This window comes from Papio anubis, chromosome 3 (assembly GCF_008728515.1).
Source record: "Papio anubis isolate 15944 chromosome 3, Panubis1.0, whole genome shotgun sequence".
Lineage (NCBI taxonomy): Eukaryota > Metazoa > Chordata > Mammalia > Primates > Cercopithecidae > Papio > Papio anubis.
In genome coordinates, this window is record NC_044978.1 from 114,561,587 (window position 1) to 114,582,686 (window position 21,100).

Genomic DNA, 21,100 nt, shown 5'->3' on the forward strand with positions numbered 1-21,100 from the left:
CTTGAACCTGGGAGAGGACGGGTTGCAGTGAGCCAAGATCACACCACTGCACTCCAGTCTGGACGACAAGAGCAAAACTCTGTCTCAAAAAAAAAAAAAAAAAAAAAATACAGCATTGAGTGAAAGGCTTAGAAAGTTTTATAGAGCATGAAACACTTTCTATAAGAAAGTTGAAAAAGACTGAAACTAAATATATTGCTTAGACCTTCATATATTTGTAACAATATTTTTGAAATAAGATAATGATTTACAGTAAATTCAGAAGGGTTGCCTTGAAATGAGAGGCAGGAGTTTAGAAGCTAGAAGGAGCACATAAGTACATGTGTTGGTCCATTTCTCCAGTTGAGCGAGGGTTTCAGGGATATTGGTTATATTCTTTAAGGATTTAAAATTATACATTGAGTTTGCTATTCTTAAAAAGTGCACAATGCGTCATTTTAGAAAATGATTCCCCCCATCATTTATCTTTTCTTATTTCAGAATGTATCAAGTGTTCTTCATTTGTCCAACTAGTATGTAAATGTGGAGGGAACTAGTGATAGAGTGGTAGTAGGGTGAACCAAGTACATAGTGGAAGCATTTGGTCTACCCTTCGTGAGCACGTGACAAAGAATCCATACTGGGTTCTCAGTTTGTCAGAATGTGCCCACTTACTAAAAGCCTGAACTAAATACGTAAGTTGGGGGGTCTGGAGGAAGATACGGGTTGTGCAGCATTAAGGTATAAAGTATGAAAGCTGATTTTAAAAAAAGTCTTCAAATCTTAAATTTGTTGAAACTCACGTTTAGGAAATTTCATGAGGAGACTTTGCCTGTGCGTATGTGTGTGTGTGCGTGTGTTTTAAATGTCTTTTTACTTTTTCTGAGTAAAATTTAATGTCCGGGGAGGAGGAAGAGTTAGGATAGAAGGCTGAAGTTGCAGAGTGTAGAAGGAACATGGACTTTGGAGGCATCTAGACAGAAGTAGCTTGGAATAACAGATCTGCTACTTGCTAATTGTTTGATCCTGGGCCAGTTACGTGGCTGAACTTTGGTTTCATTGTGTATAAAGAGAAGGTATCAGTCTCTACTTTGCGGTGTTTTTGTGAAGACTTGACATGGTATTTGTAAAGCACCTAACAGAAAATAGAAATTTAATAAATGATAGCTACTTTAAGTAATTTTTCCACAATATATAACAGAGACATTGAGGCTGTCAAGTTAATCTTTGTCTTATAGCAGCAACCGAGTACAAATATCCTTTAAGAGGAATGTAACTTCTGACTTTGAAGTGTGAATTTTATTTGCTTTGAAATCAGTCATAATGTGGAAAATACAGACTGTTTAAGCAGCTAGAACGTAGTATTTTTTGGATCTTCATTTTGGATTTGAACTTCACATAGGCCTATTAATTCTTTTAGGGTCACAGACTGAACTCCCACCTGCCTCACAACCGTCTTACAAATAGGTGCCATTACTCACAAATAGGATCAAATGAGAAAATAGTTCAATACAGCTCATACAGTAATTACTCTGTATATGAGAAAAAAAAATCAAGGTTTGAATATCTTACTGATGGCTTAACTTTATCTTTATATTCAAAGCTAAGATGTTTACTTAGTAAAGACCGAAATGTAAAAACAGTACTAAACAATATCTAGAATTTTTTTTTTTTTTTTGAGATGGAGTTTCGCAGGCTGGAGTGCAATGGCATGATCTCAGCTCACCGCAACTGCCGCCTCCCAGGTTCAAGTGATTCTCCTGCCTCAGCCTCCAGAGTAGCTGGGATTACAGGCATGTGCCACCACGCCCCCAACTAATTTGGTTTTTTTTTTTTTTTTTTTTTTTGAGATGGAGTCTCGCTTTGTTGCCCAGGCTGGGGTGCAGTGGCCGGATCTCAGGTTACTGCAAGCTCCGCCTCCTGGGTTTATGCCATTCTCCTGCCTCAGCCTACCGAGTAGCTGGGACTACAGGCGCGCGCCACCTCGCCTGGCTAGTTTTTTGTATTTTTTTTTAGTAGAGACGGGGTTTCACTGTGTTAGCCAGGATGGTCTCAATCTCCTTACCTCGTGATCCACCTGTCTCGGCCTCCCAAAGTGCTGGGATTACAGGCTTGAGCCACCGCGCCCGGCCTTGTATTTTTAATAGAGATAGAGTTTCTCCATTTTGGTCAGGCTGGTCTTGAACTCCCGACCTCAGGTGACCCACTCACCTCAGCCTCCCAAAGTGCTGGAATTGCAGGTGTGAGCCACTGCGCCTGGCTATAGAATTGTTTTTATAAGTTTCTACAAATAGTACTGTTTTCATAGTAACTTCATTGCCTATAAACAATGGATACCTGTTCGTGCTGAAGACTCAATGGTGTTTTACCTAAAGAACAGCGTAGAAGTACAGATTTTCTTGTCCACCCCTGGGTCTTATTTCTGAAATGGCTACTAACAACTCAAACTGGTAGATCTGGGAAATTGAAGGATACCAACACAGGCATGTTTTTCTTTCCTTGCCAAAAACTTTAGTTGTTTTGGGCTTGCCTCTCTGTGTCCTCTATCTGGAGAGAGGCAGGGTGGGATGTATCTTCTGAAGGAATGTTAATCAAGTTTCTTGCTTACTAACCTTGATGTTCCTGTAGTGTTGGTATGTTGCAATCAGTCGAGATCGGTTCAAGTTAGTAAATCCTTACTGGGGTGAAGAGATTGTCATGGTTTGTGACAAGGCCGAATTCAGGTTTTGGACCCCAGGCAATCACATGGCATTCAGATTTATTCATGTATTCCTTGTTCTATTTTAAGAACATATCAGTGATCTAGAGTTTTGATATCACACATACAGAGAGCTAGCTACGGCTGTTTGGAGTTGTGGTTCCAGGAATGTCCCATGTAATTTGAAGGTTTTAATGACTACTTACTATGTTTTGAAGTATTGCATGATATAAAGTGAATCTATAAACTGTTCCCTTTATTAATATATAATATGGGAATATTTTTGGCTAGAAAGGAATTGAACTGAATTAAATGAGAATGTGTTAAATGAAGGCTTGTTTTCAGTATTTGGATATGAAAACTCTGTTTCCTGGAAAAGGTGTTCCTGTCTTACTGCTGCGTGCCTAGTGCCTGGATCACTACCTGCCATGTGGAGCATCTCTTAGTGAATATCTGTTGAATGAATGAATGAATGGCTCTGGGTCTAGATGTAGGGTGATGATAAGAGAGAATGAGATAGATATAAAACCAGAAGTATTTTGCTTTCCTTAGTAACTTAATGATTTTCCCCAATTATAAATAAGCCTATATATATGCCTTCTTACATTGTGCCAGTATACCCTCCTTTTTTTTTTTTTTTTTTTTTTTTTTTTTTTTTTTTATTTTGAGACAGGGTCTCACTGTGTCTCCCAGGCTAGACTGCAGTGGTGCAATCTCGGCTCACTGCAGCCTCTGCCTCCTGGCCTCATGTGATTCTCCCACCTCAGTCTCCCAAGTAGCTAGGACCACATGTGTGCGCCACCATACCCTGCTAATTTTTGTTTTTGTAGAGACGGGGTTTTGCCATGTTGCCCAGGCTGGTTTCAAACTCCTGAGCTCAAGCCATTCACCCAACTCAGCCTCCCAGAGTGCTGGGATTACAGGCACATGCCACCATATCTGACTAATTTTTGTATTTTTAGTAGAGACGAGGTTTCACCATGTTGGCCAGGCTGGTCTCAAACTCCTGACCTCAAGTGATCTGCCCGCCTGTGCCTCCCAAAGTGCTGGTATTACAGGCATGAGCCACTGTGCCCAGCCATCCGGCCCCTCTTCCTAACAATGTGAAAATGCCAGTTTCTCTACAGAATTTGATTATTAGCATTTTTTTCTTTCAGTTCAGTCTCAAATTAGGACGAAGCATTTGAGATTTTAAGAATATTAAAGCAGAAGTTTTCTAGCTTTCAGAAATTAGCTAAATTAAGATGTCCCTCTGATAACAATCCCTAGAAAGGAATAAATAGTCTCAGGTCATATTTCTTGAATTTGTATGTTCCTCCTTAAAATTGAAACCCTTAAAGACAAAAACAAACACTTTCTTTCAAGTGTCCAAAACATTTTCAAAGAAAATTGTTATTCTTCTTCTAATTTATGTAGTTCATAAAGCAAGTACCTGCCCTTTTGCTACCAAGGTATAAATGCCTCATTGAATGATATAGGGCCGTGTGTGTGTGTGTGAGTTGATTTAAGAAAATATAATTGTCTTCAGTATGTTATTGAATGGGAGGATTTTTAAAATATAGCATGGTTTAGTCTTCTGCTTAGAAACATATTTCATGCTTAAGGCTGGGCACGGTGGCTCATGCCAGTAATCCCAGCACTTTGGGAGGCAGAGGCAGGTAGATCACGAGGTCAGGAGTTCAAGACCAGCCTGGCCAAGATGGTGAAACCCTGTCTTTACTAAAAATACAAAAATTAGCTGGGCGTGGTGGTGGGCACCTGTAATCTTAGCTACTCGGGAGGCTGAGGCGGAGAATTGCTTGAACCCAGGAGGTGGAGGTTGCAGTGAGCCAAGATCATGCCACTGTACTCTAACCTGGGCTACAGAGTAAGACTCCGTCTCAAAAAAAAAAAAAAAAAAAAAGAAAAGAAAAAAGAAAAAGAAAGAAACCTATTTCATGCTTGGTATAAACTTGGTAAATACAACAAAATCAAAAAGGGGGGAATTGCCATTAATCGGGGAAGATTTTACTTTTTTAACTTCAAGGTTTTTTTTACATTTCTGCCTAACCTAGAAGGTCAAGTTTTTGTACCTTGGAGAAGGAAATTGTAAATGCCCAAGAATAAGATATATAAATTGAAAATCTGCTTTAGCTTTTCATCTTTTTGTTTTTTTCCTTCTGAGAGCCTCAATTTTTTATGCTTTAGCTTTTCTTAAAACATAACGTTTAGCATAGTAAAGAATTTTAATAGCTATGTAGATAAGAATAAAAGAGATGAATTATGTGCTTGTTAAATTAATCTAACTGCCTCTTTCACCGTCTTTACTATAGATTATTATCCAGTATTGATTGTCCTCCTTTTATTCAGTCCTTGATCCCAAAGTAAGAGAAATTGATGAGGATATGTGCATTGTGTTATGTCTGATCACAGTTTGACTAGCAGAGTCTGGAAGTGGGTTGTACAGGATGAGAGAGAGAAGCCTAATTGCTCTCCCAGCATCAGCAGCATCTATAAAGCATCCTGGGAATTGCTTGCCCTACGTTCAGAGCAGCTGGTCACATGAGCCTGAATTTTCAGTTCAGTTCATTAGTCAGCCATTTTGGTCAACACCCTGCTTACTGCGCACGGCCAATCCTATGAGAACTCAGCATCCCATCTCATCTGAGCAGATCCTGGAAGTGATTTCTGCAGCTCAGGATTTTTTTTTTTTAAGCTACATTGAAAATATAGGTTTATTTTTTGTTCAGGTTTTTCTTTTATATTTTTTTCTGCACAAAGGAGGAGGATTTTTCACTTATTCTTATCGAGGCCAGATTTTTAAAGCCAGCTAAGGCAGCATCGGCTCTGCAGGATTTAAAGCCTATAGCTCTGCTGAAAAAAAAGGTGGGGGGCAGGGAAAGGAAGATAAAAGGAGAGGAAGCTGGGAGAAGACAAGCATCATCTTATTTTGCTATGTGGTAGGAACTGTCTATAAGATAGTGTAGAATTGTTTAGCTTGAGCAGTTTGTTCTTAAACTATAGGGTATTTTTCCTTTTTTTTTTTTAAACCTCCTCCACCCTTTTCCTGAAAGCTTTGTTTCAGAGCTTTGTATTGGGTTTTTTTGGTGAGGAGGTTGTATTTATTTTTGTGGGGTGTGTGTGTGTGTGTCTGTGTGTGTGTTGTGGTCCCAGCTGAGTCATCATGTCTGCTCTGACGCCTCCGACCGATATGCCAACCCCCACCACTGACAAGATCACACAGGCTGCCATGGAGACCATCTACCTTTGCAAATTCCGAGTGTCCATGGATGGAGAATGGCTCTGCCTGCGAGAGCTGGATGACATCTCACTTACACCTGACCCAGAGCCTACCCATGAAGGTATGGTCAGATCCTGCCCGCTAATGCCTCACCAGCATCTTCATTGTTATGGGGGAGGGCTGGGAGGATCAGGGAGAGGTAGAAAAAAACCTACACTCTCAACTGTTAACAGTCCTGAAAACCTTGCATCCTTACTTACTACCCAGCTCGCCTCCTCTTGCTCATGGGGGAAAAATAATTTTTTTCCTGCCCCTTGAGGTATCCTTTCAAAAGACGCTGGATAGTTGTTTAGAGTTCTTTGTCTTTGAGCCTCTAAAGAAAGCATTTGAGGTCACTTATCACATCTGATTCTAATCAATAAAGCTATTAATTTTGTTCATATATGAAAATGTTCATATATGAAATTGTAGTGATTTATAACACTAACTTAACACAACATGAGTATAATTATAGGATTGTACATGATGAATACAGTAGAAACACCAGGGTATCCTCACCATTATATGAAGATATAATGTTAAGCAGGTTATGACATCTAGGGAAGATTTGATAAAATATCTTTTTTAACAATATGGATTATTAGGTTAGATGAGAAAATAAGTTTCAGCATAATGCCTTGGAAAGGTTAAATATGATTAATATGGGATCCCTATATATTACAATAGAATGGTAATATTGGAATCTATTGGCCATTGCTTTTTATAAATTATTTGTGGTAACTCTTATGATCCATTTGAGATTTCCGCTGTCAGTACCTCTGAGATCTTTGTGGTCTCTTGACTTGTGACTTTTTTCCTGGACTTTTCCTAATTTATGAGAGGTTTTCTGCTTCTACCCTTTAATTCTCTTAATGCCACAGAAAGATTTATTTGAGTCATAGCTACAAATTATTTTGTTTTTAATACAGTGGCTTCTTAGCTAGGGTTTATTCTCTGTCCTTATACTGATGAAAACAAAAACGCTTGCATGTGAGGAGAAATTCTTTATAAACATCTGCCTGATAGTTAGGCACATCGACAAGACAAAGAAGACCATAGGTGAATTGTACCTAGCAGATGGGGTTAGGAAAGGTGATTCTCTGCCTTTGACCTTGAGTTGAAATCTTATCATGACTCAGAGTTTGCCCATTGTGTTTGATAAGGATTTTATCTTCCCAGTCAGCCTTAGCCTTGATAAAGTTTTAGGGATGGTTAATATCACAGAACACAAAGCAGTCATTTTGGGTGTGTCTTTAAGAACAATGTTTAAGTGATTTTTAAGACCCTTTGCATCTTGTAACAATTGGTTTGTTAATTGGACAGCTTTCTTTGGCTGTAAGTTTCGTTATGTGCACAAGTTATAAGACATCAGCTGAAATTCCATGCAATGCCAGTACTATTTATTTTTTATTATTATTTATTTTGTATTTTCATCAAAACATCGTTGCATCCAACAATTCCAGTACTACTTAAAACAGCCTCCAAAGCTTTAAAAGTCTTGACAGAAGAAAAATACAGTTTTAGAAGGCTACCAAGAAGTCTTCTGGCAGCTGCCTCAGTTTACATATTTTGTTTGAAAAAAATGTGTTCCCGTCCATTTTGAGAGTCATACAATATGAAATATTCCCTTTATTATGAAATCTAGTTTATCAGTGTCTCAAAAATAATTTTTAACAATTTTAGCACTTCGAATATATGTTTTTGCAGCAATATTCCTACGGATAAGCAAAAGTGAGCTGTTTGGTTCATGTAAGCGTTTGTAGCAGTGTCATTTGAATTCTTCATAGAGAAATCTGTAGCAACACATTTCTCAGTATGGAAAATGTGTGAGAGCTATAACCTAAGCAATAAATTGTATGTCTACTGATTAAAGAAATCATGAATACAGAGTTTCCAAGACCTTTAATCAACTATAGAGGATTTGGAAGAAAAGAGAGAAATGCTAATAGTGCATTTTAGAATTTTGCCTTAAATTGGGCAAGAAAGCCATTATTTTAAATAATTAGAAATGAAAATAAAGAAAGTATAGGCCCATGAAAGCCTATGAGTATTATTTTCTTGTTCCATTACCAAACTCTGGATATTTAAATAGTCATTTGGTCCCAAGAAATAATCCACTTTTATGTTAATACCACTGACAGTTATTATATTTAATTTATCTATAAGCATTTAAATGGTGGTCACCAGGCCTATGATTATGTGAATCTCACCTTGTTGACAAAATGAAACTCCTGATGTCTGGACGCAGAAGTATTCAGACTGCTTTCCGGGCTGATTCATAGAGGGAAAAACATGTGACCACCCAAATCCTAGAGTGAAGTCTCCTTACTCCTACAAAAGAAAATAGGCAAAAAGCATAATATTCCCTCTTAAAATGATGTAGACCGACCGTATGTACTCAGCAATAGAGGCTCTGTGGCTTCCACATTTTATTTTCTTAAAACCAGAGTTCCTGGCCCTTCACTGAGCAGTCCACAGTACAGGCCTGGACCTAGAGTTTCTGCCTACTTTAACCCTTAAATAAATGAGAAAAAAAGCATTCACTTCATTATCTCAATGCTTATTGGTGGTCAATGAGATTATCTCTCTTTTGTTTTATATACTTTTTTTTTTTTGAGACAGAGTTTTGTTCTTGTTGCCCAGGCTGGAGTGCAATGGCACGATCTTGGCTCACTGCAACCTCCGCCCACTGGGTTCAAGCGATTCTCCTGCCTCAGCCTTCCAAGTAGCTGGGATTACAGGCATGTGGCACCACACCCAGCTATTTTTTGTATTTTTTGTATTTTTAGTAGAGACGGAGTTTCTCCATGTTGGTCAGTCTGGTCTCGAACTCCCGACCTCAGGTGATCTACCCGCCTCTGCCTCCCAACGTGCTGGGATTACAGGTGTGAGCCACCACACCCGGTTTATATACCCTATTTTTAAAAGCCAAAAGCAAATCTACAACAAGTTTAATTGCAAATAGATTTCCCCTAAAGGGAAATCACAGTCCTGTGATTGATTCCACAGGAGAGGCTTCATTAAGTGAGACCTTAAAAGGTAACGAGGTGATCACCAGACCAACATAGGGAGGACATTTCAAACAGTACATAGTGAGCTGGCCCAGCCAGGGAATAGCAAACAGGAGCACAGTGGGCTTCTGTTTGGCACAACTGGGAGCAAGGCTGGAAAGATAAGCAGGGGCTTGACTAGAAATCTTCTTATTCATACTGAAAAAAGCCTGCATTTGATTCTGTAATGAAAAGCTACTGGTGCTTTATATCTGGGAGTAACATGAAATAAGATTTGTATTTGGAATGATCACTCTGGCAACAGTCTAGCGGATGGATCAGAAGAATATAAGCTCTCAGGGACCCCTAACTATAACTATTAAAATGGTCTGGGTAAGAGATGACAATCTCAAATTAAGGCAGCGAGAGTGAACACAAAAGGAACAATCCTTGGAAAAGTAGAATGTCCCCGATGACTGAAGGGCTGGGTGGCTAGAGAATGAAGGTGAGGCGGTGCCTGGGATGACTCTCCAACTTCTGGCTGCAGAAGCTGGGTTCCCTTTACCATTACAGAATGGAGAAGGAAGATAAAATTTGAGTTCTTGATGCTTAATAGATTGTGACTAACAAAAGCGCTACCATTATTCTTTTTTTTTTTTTTTCCTGAGACGGAGTCTTGCTCTGTCGCCCAGGCTGGAGTGCAGTGGCCGGATCTCAGCTCACTGCAAGCTCCGCCTCCCGGGTTTACGCCATTCTCCCGCCTCAGCCTCCCGAGTAGCTGGGACTACAGGCGCCCGCCACCTCGCCCGGCTAGTTTTTTTTTTGTATTTTTAAGTGAAGATGGGATTTCACCGTGTTAGCCAGGATGGTCTGGATCTCCTGACCTCGTGATCCGCCCGTCTCGGCCTCCCAAAGTGCTGGGATTACAGGCTTGAGCCTCCGCGCCCGCCCCCTTTTTTTTTTTTTTTTTTTTTGAGACAGAGTTTCGCTCTTAATGCCCAGGCTGGAGTGTAATGGCGCCATCTCGGCCCACTGCAACCTCCGCCACCCAGGTTCAAGCGATTCTCCTGCCTCAGACTCCCTGAGTAGCTGGGATTACAGTCATGCGCCACCATGCCCAGTTAATTTTGTATCTTTAGCAGGGTTTCTCCATGTTGTTCAGGCTAGTCTCAAACTCCTGACCTCAGGTGATCGCCCGCCTCAGCCTCCCAAAGTGCTGGGATTACAGTCGTGAGCCACCGCGCCCCGCCCATCACTCTTTCAATTAAGCCTTCCACAGGCTCCACAGAAGCATTAATCAGATTTACACTTTTCCAGATTACATATCCTGGCTTAAGTCTGTACCCTAATTTCCATTAAGAGTTGGAATCCTCACATGGAAAGGCAGGGGTGAGGATAAAAGGAGTGAGACTTAAATGGACATTCAGAGATGTGAGAATGTGGCTTACTTTCTTACTTTGCTTGTGCCATGTCAACACTAGAGGAGCAGCCTTGTTTATAGAAAAGTCACTGTGCATTTTCTTAATTTAGAGAAACATGTACCGCCATTGAAATGATCTCTGAGAGACTTTTTTTTTTAGTTTGTGAAAGCGTAGTGGGATTTCTTTTCTTCTTCTTCTTCTTTTTTTTTTTTTTTTTTTTTTTAACCAAAGCAATGTTGGAAGTATGTAGAATTTCAAAGTAAAGGAACTTTTAAAGCACCATGAAAATTTTAGAGAACATGTGTTCTCTGTTTTTCTCAAGAATGGAAGCAGAACACTTCAGTTAGACCTTTAAACATCATTATGTGAATTTCAGAAGTGGTATTATTACTGAGATAAAGTGATATGTTTTATTTTTGCCATTTTTTTTAAAGTCACATGCTCATATGTATCTGAATTTCTTGGAGTAACATTCTTAAAACAAGTTACATATAATTCTAGGATCAGGAAAATAATAACTTTTTTGTTTGTTTGTTTTTTGAGACAGAGTCTCATTCTGTTGCCCAGGCTGGAGTGCAGTGGCAAGTTCCCAGCTCGCTGAAACCTCCACCTCCCAGGTTCAAGCAGCTCTCCTGCCTCAGCCTCCCTAGTAACTGGGATTACAGGCAGGCGCCACCGCGCCTGGGTAATTTTTGTACTTTTAGTAGAGACAGGGTTTCATCATGTTGGCCAGGCTGGTCTTGAACTCCTGACTTCAAGCGATCCACCCACCTTGGCCTCCCAAAGTGCTGGGATTACAAAAAATTAGCCAGGCATGGTGGCAGGTGCCTGTAATCCCTGCTACTTGGGAGGCTGAGGCAGGAGAATCACTCGAACCCAGGAGGCAGAGGTTGCGGTGAGCCGAGATTGTGCCACTGCACCCCAGCCTGGGCAACAAAAGTGAAACTCTGTCTCAAAAAAAAAGATTTTTTTAAAGAAATTCACCAATACATGTTATGTATACACATGTCCACATACATGAAGGGCAGGCTATAGTATTACCTTCAATATTATTGAATGTTTAACAACAAAACCAACTATAGCTATGGCTCAGTTTATAACACATTTACCCTTAAAAAGTTTACCTAATTAGAAATGTATATGTTAGTAAAAGTTCTGACACTTTAAAGAGAATTTTTAAAGAATGAAATCCTGACTCATTTGTTGTCTCAAGTGATTACAGATTTCCTTTGAATTAAGATGGGGTTTTGTCCTGAGAAACTCATCCTAAGTTGAAAATACCATAAAATGAAAATGCATTTAATACACCTACTGTACCGAACTTAATAGCTTAAATAGCTTAGGCTAGGCTGCCTTAAACATGCTTAGAAGACTTAAGTTAGCCAACAGTTGCGCAGAAGCATCTGGCAGCACAGTACCCTGTAGCGTATTGGTTGTTTACCCTGATCTGAGGCTGATCGTGTGGCTGAGTAGGATGATGTGGCTGACCGGGAGATGCGGCTTGCTGCTGCTGAGAGAGGATCATGAGAGAGGATCACCTGGCATATTGCTAGCTCGGGAAAAGATGAAAATTCAGAATTTGAAGTAGGGTTTCTACTGAACTCATATTACTTTCTCACCGTTGTAAAGTTGAAATATCGTAAGTTGAATCCTCATAAGCCGGGGACCGTCTGTAAATTGAAATTAGCCTAAAAGACAGCAGTAGTATCGTATTTCAAAAGAGAAAATGTTATTTTGCATATATTGCCTTTACTCTGTAAAGTGTTTCAGACAGATTTTTTTTTTAATAGAATTTATGATCTAAGTACCATTCCTTGTTCTTAAACTAAATGTCCAGCTTTTGGTCTATTTTCTTTTTTATTCCACGTTCCTACTGTCTGTTATCATTTTTTCGATATTTATATGGTTTGAGTGGCAGGCAAGTTAAAAATTGCAATTTAAAATAATTTTTGTGTGCTTTTTAAAGTGAAGCTAAGTTGGATTTTTAAAATAAGACTTTTTTCCAATTACAAAAGGATATTTGTTGTGGAGATTTGGAAATTTCTTTTTTTTTTTTTTTAAATGAGGCCTTGAGATTTGGAAATTTCTAAGTAGAATTTTGACACAGAATTCAAAATGACTGAAGAAATCTGCTGAATACCTAATGAGTCTCTTTAGAGTTGGGTGGATATTAATTAGACTATGGAAAACTTGATCACTCTCAATATGGGATATATTTGAGAACAGTAAAGGAATTAGTACAATAATGGGGTTGATTGGACAATTGGTGTTTTAGCTACTGTGATGGTCGTTAATTTAGAGATAATATAGGATAGTGGTTAAAAGTATGGATTTTGTGGCTTGGACCTGGACCTGGATTCAGTTCCTTACCCCACTACTCAGTAGTCATGTGACGTTGCACTAGTTATCCCTTCATGCTTGAGTTGTTTTTTTGTTTTGTTTTGAGACAGAGTCTCACACTGTCGCCTGGACTGGAGTGCAATGGCGCGATCTCGGCTCACTGCAACCTCCATCTCCCGGGTTCACACAGTTCTCTTGCCTTAGCCTCCTGAGTAGCTGGGATTACAGGTGCATGCCACCACACCCAGCTAATTTTTTTGTATTTTTAGTAGAGATGAGGTTTCCCCATATTGGCCAGTCTGGTCTCCAACTCCTGACCTCAAGTGATCTGCCCACTTCAGTCTCCCAAAGTGCTAGGATTACAGATGTGAACCACCATGCCTGAGTTTTTCTCTCCTCTTAACTGGGAATATTAATGGTAACTACTTGAGAGTTTAGGAGGATTAAATGAGATAATTAATGTAAAGCACCCTGTAAATGGTAGCTATTTATATTAGTAGTTATTCATGAATCAGTAGCTGGAGCCACAGCAGTTTAAGCCATATTCTTAAATACATTGCCATTTTATTTTATATTTATTTATTTATTTATTTATTTTTATTTTTTTTTTTTTTTTTTGAGACGGAGTCTTGCTCTGTCGCCCAGGCTGGAGTGCACTGGCTGGATCTCAGCTCACTGCAAGCTCTGCCTCCCGGGTTTAGGCCATTCTCCTGCCTCAGCCTCCCGAGCAGCTGGGACTACAGGTGCCCGCCACCATGCCCGGCTAGTTTTTTATATTTTTTAGTAGAGACGGGGTTTCACCATGTTAGCCAGGATGGTCTCGATCTCCTGACCTCGTGATCCGCCCGTCTTGGCCTCCCAAAGTGCTGGGATTACAGGCTTGAGCCACCGCGCCCGGCTATATTTATATTTTTATATCTAACTTTATAGAGTAGTCTAAACAAGTTATTTATCAGACAGACTAAAGATGAACATTAGTAGTAGCTTAAACTCAAGTTTTAGCATTGTCCTTTCTTGAACCTCTATAAATAAGAAAATAATTGATTAAAAATCAATGAGTTATCAGTTATCAAGAAATATGTGTTTTTCTTTTCCTTTTTTTTTTTTTTTTGAGATGGAGTCTTGCTCTTGTCACCCAGGCTAGAACGCAGTGGTGCAATCTTGGCTCACTGCAACCCCTGCCTCCCCAGTTCAAGTGATTCTCTTGCCTCAGCCTCCCAAGTAGCTGGGATTACAGGCACCCACCACCATTTCCAGCTAATTTCTGTATTTTTAGTAGAGATAGGGTTTCACCATGTTGGCCAGGCTGGTCTTGAACTCCTTGAACCCGCCTTGGCCTCCCAAAGTGCTGGGATTACATGCGTGAGCCACCTCACCCTACCAAAATATGTGCTTTTCTATTAACCTTCTTTTAGGGATGAGGAATCTGACATTGAGAGGTGATGCACAGATGATCAGTTGAATGCAATAAAATATACATCTGGCCCAATTAGTTACTTTCTGCCAGGAATTATTTACTCCAAGTGTTAAAAATGTATTATCTCATTTAATTTTTACAACAATCTTTTGAGCCTAAGTATAGTTATTAACCCCAATTTACAAATAAACTGACATTTGGCCAGGCACAGTAGCTCACACTTATAATCTCAGCACTTTGGGAGGCCGAGGCGGGTGGATCACCTGAGGTCAGGAGTTCAAGACTAGCCTGGCCAACATGGTGAAACCCCATCTCTACTAAAAATACAAAAAAAAAAAAATGATTAGCCAGGCGTGGTGGCAGGTACCTATAATCCCAACTACTTGAGATGCTGAGGCAGGAGAATCGCTTGAACCCGGGAGGCAGAGGTTGCAGCGAGCCGAGATCGCACCACTGTACTCACTCCAGCCTGGGTGACAAGAGTGAAACTCCAACTCAAAAATTTTAAAAAGTAAAATAAACTGACATTCAAGGATGTAATAACTGGTAGAGGCAGGATTCAAACTCAGACAACCAATGGCTCAACTCATACACAACACTCCTGTCTCAGAATTCTAGAGTGCAAGTCCAACAATAGGCCTGCATTTAATAGGAGGAGTCTTCTTCCCAGTCTCTGATGACGTATTTCCAGAAGTTTTATACACAATTGAACACAGCATTGGCAACTTAAGTACAGTGAGCATCCAGATAAGGCCAAAAGCATCCCAGCTGGGACAGGCTTGGTGATTGCCATCTTGTTTGTTTGTTTTTTTTTTTTTTGAGAGGGAGTCTCGCTCTTATCGCCCAGGCTGGAGTGCAGTTGCGTGATCGTGGCTCACTGCAACCTCTGCCTCCTGGGTTCAAGCAATTCTCCTGCCTCAGCCTCCTAAGTAGCTGGGATTACAGGTGCCTGCCACCATGCCCGGCTAATTTTTGTACTTTTAGTAGAGAAGGGGTTTCGTCATGTTGGCCTAGGCTTGTCTCGAACTCCTGACCTCAGGTGATCTGCCCACCTCAGCCTCCCAAAGTGCTGGGATTACAGGCATGAACCACCATGCCCGGCCAGTGATTGCCGTCTGTTAAAGTGGAGACTGAGCTTTTTGTCCACTTGTTTTCTTTTTCCTCTTTTCGCTCACTTTTATAAAGTAAATGAAAATATTTACATAATTGTGCATATACTACCAAACAGCAAAAATAGTACACTGCTGAAACTGACCTGGCTGGCAAGTGACATCTCTATATGCTAAATTTAGCTTTCTGAAGCAGATGTACAAAAGCAATAAGAAAAGCAGTTTTGTTTTGTTTTTGTTTTGAGACGGAGTTTCGCTCTGTTGCCCAGTCTGAAAAGTGGCACAATCTCGGCTCACTGCAACCTCCGCCTCCCAGGTTTAAGCGATTCTCCTGCCTCAGCCTCCCGAGTAGCTGGGACTACAGATGTGCACCACCATGCCTGGCTAATTTTTGTATTTTTAATGGAGATAGGGTTTTGCCATGTTGGCCGGGCTGGTCTTGAACTCTTGGGCTCAAGCAATCACCCGCCTCAGCCTCCCAAAGTACTGGGATTACAGGAATGAGCCACCGCGCTTAGCCTGAAAAGCAGTTTGGGATAGCAGTAATGTTCGCCATTACAGATTGTTTGAAATAGTAGCTACTATTTCGTTACATTGTAATACATAACCATTACTCTTTTAGCCAAACATTCTCATGCCCTTCTTTGGATGTTTTTTTTTTTATTCAATGTTTTTTCAAACTCCTTTTCAGCATACTTACCTGTTCCAGTCAGACTGTGCTTCAGTAAAACCCTGATTATTCTTTTTGTTTTACTATTCCGACTTGTGATTCTTCATGCTAGTGTTATATCAAGGGTAATGGACCCCTGACTCCCTTCATCTACAAGTCCTTCTGTAACAGATCTCACACCTTTCATGTCCTGAATCAGAATCACTGGGTAGCGTCTGGGACATGTGTTTGAATATGCTGGGAATCATTCTCCAGTTATTTAATGTATGGGATTCCTTATTTCTGAAATTATATAGAAAGTTCTTCAGGGCAAACCTTTTCTTTGGCATTCTTCAGAAGGCCACATAGTACTGTGTACTATTTATGGTAGATATCCAACAAACTTCTGGTGAACTCAGTGATTCCCTATTACTCCATAAAACCATTTTAAAAGAAAGAATTTTCATGCTGTTATAAAGACACATTCACACGTATGTTTATTGCAGCACTATTCATAATAGCAAAGACTTGGAACCAACCCAGATATCCATCAATAATAGACTAGATAAAGAAAATGTGGCACATATACACCATGAAATACTATGCAGCCATAAAATAGGATGTGTTCATGTCCTTTGTAGGGACATGGATGAAGTTCGAAACCATCATTCTGAGCAAACTATCACAAGGACAGAAAATCAAACACCGCATGTTCTCACTCATAAGTGGGAGTCAAACAATGAAAACACATGGACACAGGGAAGGGAACATCACACACCGGGGATCTGTCGGGGGGCTGGGGGCTGGGGGAGGGATAGCATTAGGAGAAATACCTAATATAAATGACGAGTTGATGGGTGCAGCAAACCAACATGGCACATGTATACCTATGTAACAAACTTGCACGTTGTGCACATGTACTCCAGAACTTAAAGTATTAAAAAAAAAAAAAAAAAAAAAAAACTGAGTGCAGTGGTGGGCACCTATAATCCCAGCTACTCGGGAGGCTGAGGCAGAAGAATTGCTTGAACCCAGGAGGCGGGGGTTGCAGTGAGCCAAGATCACGCCTCTGCACTCTAACCTGGGCGACAGAGCGAGACTCCATTTCTAAATAAATAAATAAATAAATAAATAATAAAAGACTTTGTCTTCCTCCATTACACACAATTTAATTTATGGTTTCTAATGTTTTCTTTATTTTCAATTTTTTAATCTCATATTCTGGACCAACTATATATTATTTGGAAAATATAAGTTAGAATAATGTAATTTATGGTTTTAAATATATATATTAATAATATATAGTATTGATGACAATATGGGACGACTTGGGGCCTCTGCTAGTGAGAATGTGCATTGGTACATCCTTTATAGAAATCATTTTATCATTGTGAATCAAGGACCCTAAAAAAGTTAATTCTCAGTAATTGTACCAGACACGTATCCTAAGGAAATAATAAGAGGTACAAACAAAAAGTTTATGTATGTACTGTATATTTATCACAGTATTCTGACTTCCCGTAACACAATCTTGAGAGCAACTTAAATAGCCTAAGAGGAAAATTATTCAATAAGTTGTAGAACACCTTACACTAAAAATTATTGTGGAATGATATTTGATGTATAGGGTAATGTTTGGATATAACTTTAAAAGCTGTCTCTTAAGCTGCATATTTACTATAGTCACAATTTTTTTAAGCATAGGTATACATAAACACAAGTAAAAGGAAATATATCAAAAATATAAAAATTGATTATCTCTGGATAGTGGAATTACAGGTGATTTTTATAATATTCTTTATGTTTCTTTATATCTCCCAAATATTCTACAAGAGGACATATTACTCTAATATGAAAACAAATGCTCCTTTTTCAAGGGAAAAAACTCTATGAAAATTTAACGGGTGTGCAATCATCCATCCAACAGATATTTGTATTATATATCAGTACCTTCTATGACAGTTTCACACATCTGTGAGTGGGAACATTTGCCTCACAGAAGGGCTACTGCTTTAGATTCAATTTCCAATTTAATTTTTTAAGATTTCTATTAGGCATTTTATTTTGAGCTTTTTCACAGACCTGTGTTTATTTACTGGCATGCTTTGTTTTCTTAGCTGTTTAAAAGCTGTTTGCAGTGTATGGGGGGCCCCACAGTGTCTAGATTTAGAAGCATTTACAGCATTTGATTGATTCCTTTCCTAAGTGTTTGGAAAATAAAACCTGAGTCATTGGGATTCTCTTTTTCACAGAATTGTGTTATTATTCTTTGCTTTCACTGTGGCACACCCCCTTTTGTAATTGGCCCTTGGTGAGATTACAGAAACATTTGTTGCCACCAGTGCAGTCCGCCTTAGATTTACACCGTCAGGTTCTCCAAGCTGTGATTATGTGTTCAGAAGGCAGTCTCAGTGAACTTCTCGAAGTGAGAAGGTTGTAGCTTTTAATACAGTCTCAGAAGCCTATGGGACAAAGTTCTTGGACAAGGTTCATCCCTTCTTGTTGCTCTGCCCTGAAAATAACCTGGCTAGTCACCCTTTCAAGGTAAGTTTTACCGACTTAGCTTCTAGGATTTTGTAAAATTCTAAATCTGGGTGAGAAATATCAGTAGCTCTGTACTTGTATGCCAGTTCCTATCTAAACCACAAAAGAGCTGCATGTTGCCTCTGACCTGACCGTAACATACTCCGCATAAAATCAGTTTTTCCTTCCTGTTTCAGGGCTACTTTCAGTTTCTTCCTATCTCCTTCATACTCCTGCACTGGCGTTGGCTTCAGTGCACTGTCATTAACCATAGTGCCTTACAGTCTTTTCTTCTATTGGTGAGCCTTTTCTGAATTTTCGTGGAACAGAGCTTCTACTTTAATCTTTAATTTGTGCCCTTCATAACAGAACTCACATTAATTCCTCTTTGGGTTATCAGCTTCTAACACCCAAAAGTCGTTTGTCCTAAACTAATCACTGAAATATGAATCATTTTCCAAAAGGAAATGCTGTGCCAGATAAGATAACTGCCGCTCAGTGATAGAACTCAGAACAGAATTCACGTTGTCAGATTCCCAAGCCTGGGTACCAACCAAGATCTGGTTGGAAAGAGCAAGTGCTGTCGTTTGAGAGCATCCACAGTACTCTGTACTCTTGAGTAGCTTGTTCTGCATTTTGCTTTTTTGGTGGTGCCCCTCTTGAGGGGGAGGTGGAGAGTGTACAATTGGGCATGTTTTTTCATTGTGGTTCCTCTAGTCCCCACCAGTCAACTGTGACTACTATGAAGTGCTTTTGAGTGCAGGGCTATAAATACTAAAATCTGTTCCTTTGCAATTTTTGGTATTTGAGCATTTCCAGAGAACAAATAGAAGTATTTGATGAGCTTAGAAGCACATGTGTAGAGGAACAGTGAAAAAGACTTCTCCCCAAATGGCTGCTAAGTAATTATATATTTTTCATCATAATTAAATATTCTCAAAATTGTATGTCAGTGTGTTGAAAACAATGTTTTTGAAGAAAATATTGGCTGGGTGTGGTGGCTCACACCTGTAATCCCAACATTTTGGGAGGCCAAGGCAGGCGGATTGCTTGAGCTCAGGAGTTCAAGGCCAGCCTAGACATCATGGCAAAACCCTGTATCTACAAAAAAATTAAAAATTAGCTGGGTGCGACTGGGTGCTGTGGCTCATGCCTGTAATCCCAGCACTTTGAGAGGTCAAGGTGGGTGGATCACCCGAGGTCAGGAGTTTGAGACTAGCCTGGCCAACATGGTGAAACCCTGTCTCTACTAAAAATACAAAATATTAGCCAGGCGTGGTGGCAGACGCCTGTAGTCCCAGCTACTCGGGAGGCTGAGGCAGAAGTGCTTGAACCCAGGAGGTGGAGGTTGCAGTGAAATGAGATCACATCACTGCACTCCAGCCTGGGCAACAAGAGCAAAACTTCGTCTCAAAAAAAAGAAAAAAAAAATTAGCTGGATGTGGTGGTGCATGCTTGTGGTCCCAGCTACTCAGGAGGCTGACAGGGGAGGATGGTGAGATTACTTGAGCCCGGGAGGTCGAGGCTGCTGTGAGCTGTGATCCTGGGTGACAGAGTTGAGACCCTGTCTCAAAAAAAAACAAAGAAAGAAACGAAAAAATGTCTTTAACATTATTATGTATAGATATTTTTAATGAAGACAACTTTAGTTATAGAGCTGATATATTTGCATTGTAAGTCACAAGATACAGAAAAGTATAAAATACGAAATAATAGAATGCACCTACATTTCTAATACTCCTAGGGATAACCACTGTTAAGATTTAATATCAGATTCTCTTTTTCAATGTATACACTGAAGGTTCACTTGCAAAGTCACAAAATTGTATGTATGTAAGATCATACCACACCTGTGCTGTGACCTGCCTTTTTTCCTCTGCAATATCTTTCCATGTGGGTAAATTGAAATTTGTATCGTTTTGTTTAATGTCTTCAGTTGTTGGATGTGCCATAATTTCTTTTCTTTTTCTTTCTTTCTTTCTTTTTTTTTTGAGATGGAGTTTTGCTCTTGTTGCCCAGGCTGGAGTGCAATGGCATGGTCTCAGCTCACTGCAACCTCCGCCTCCCGGGTTCAAGTGATTCTCTTGCCTCAGCCTCCCAAGTAGCTGGGATTACAGGCGCCCGCGACCATGCCCGACTAATTTTTGTATTTTTAGTAGATATGGGGTTTCACCATGTTGGCCACGCTGGTCTCAAACTCCTGACCTCCCAAAGTGCTGGGATTACAGGCATGAGCCACTGCACCTGGCCTGAATGTGCCATAATTTCTTTGACTATTTCTTTATTACAGGCATTTTTTAGGTTGTTTCTAAATTTTTCTACCCAAGACAGTTTTGGAAAAATTGTTATGTGTATAACTTGAATATTTTACCAATTTTTAGTTTTTAATTTTTATACATATTGCCAAGCTACTTTAAACAATTAAAACAAATGTTGAAAAGCATGGTATCATAAACTTTCATGTTAGCTACTCATCAAAGCTTGGTTTTGTCTTTCCTGCTGCAGTTGGTTGCATTTTTCTCATGCTATATTAACATCTGAACTTTCCAAAGGATACAGTTGTGGTTTTCAAGACAGTTGGTTCAGCAGCTGAAAACCTCATGATACTACTTTCTCTACTTTTTTTTTTAAGCTAACAGTAGTGTTCTAAGCAGAAGGGAGTTTTTACTCTTAATTGTGCAATGAGAAACTGCATGCTTTTCTAAGATTGCTAGA

The 21,100-nt window shown here is 39.7% G+C and overlaps 1 protein-coding gene across 20 annotated transcripts in view; it reads left to right on the plus strand.

Annotated features, from left to right (window-relative positions):
- Nucleotides 1-21,100, plus strand: part of RUFY3 (RUN and FYVE domain containing 3) — a 103,219-nt gene that overhangs the window by 11,878 nt on the left and 70,241 nt on the right. For 2 of the 20 annotated variants that reach the window (XM_009206985.3, XM_009206986.2), the window contains exon 1: nucleotides 5,841-6,018. The exons of 14 other annotated variants lie outside the window; for them this stretch is intronic. In XM_009206985.3, the coding sequence (XP_009205249.1) occupies nucleotides 5,841-6,018 (178 nt within the window). Of the gene's footprint in view, nucleotides 1-4,569; nucleotides 6,019-17,189; nucleotides 18,407-21,100 lie in introns of those variants that run through there. 4 more of the 20 variants (XM_009206974.4, XM_003898793.5, XM_009206980.4 and 1 more) reach the window with 4 other exon arrangements.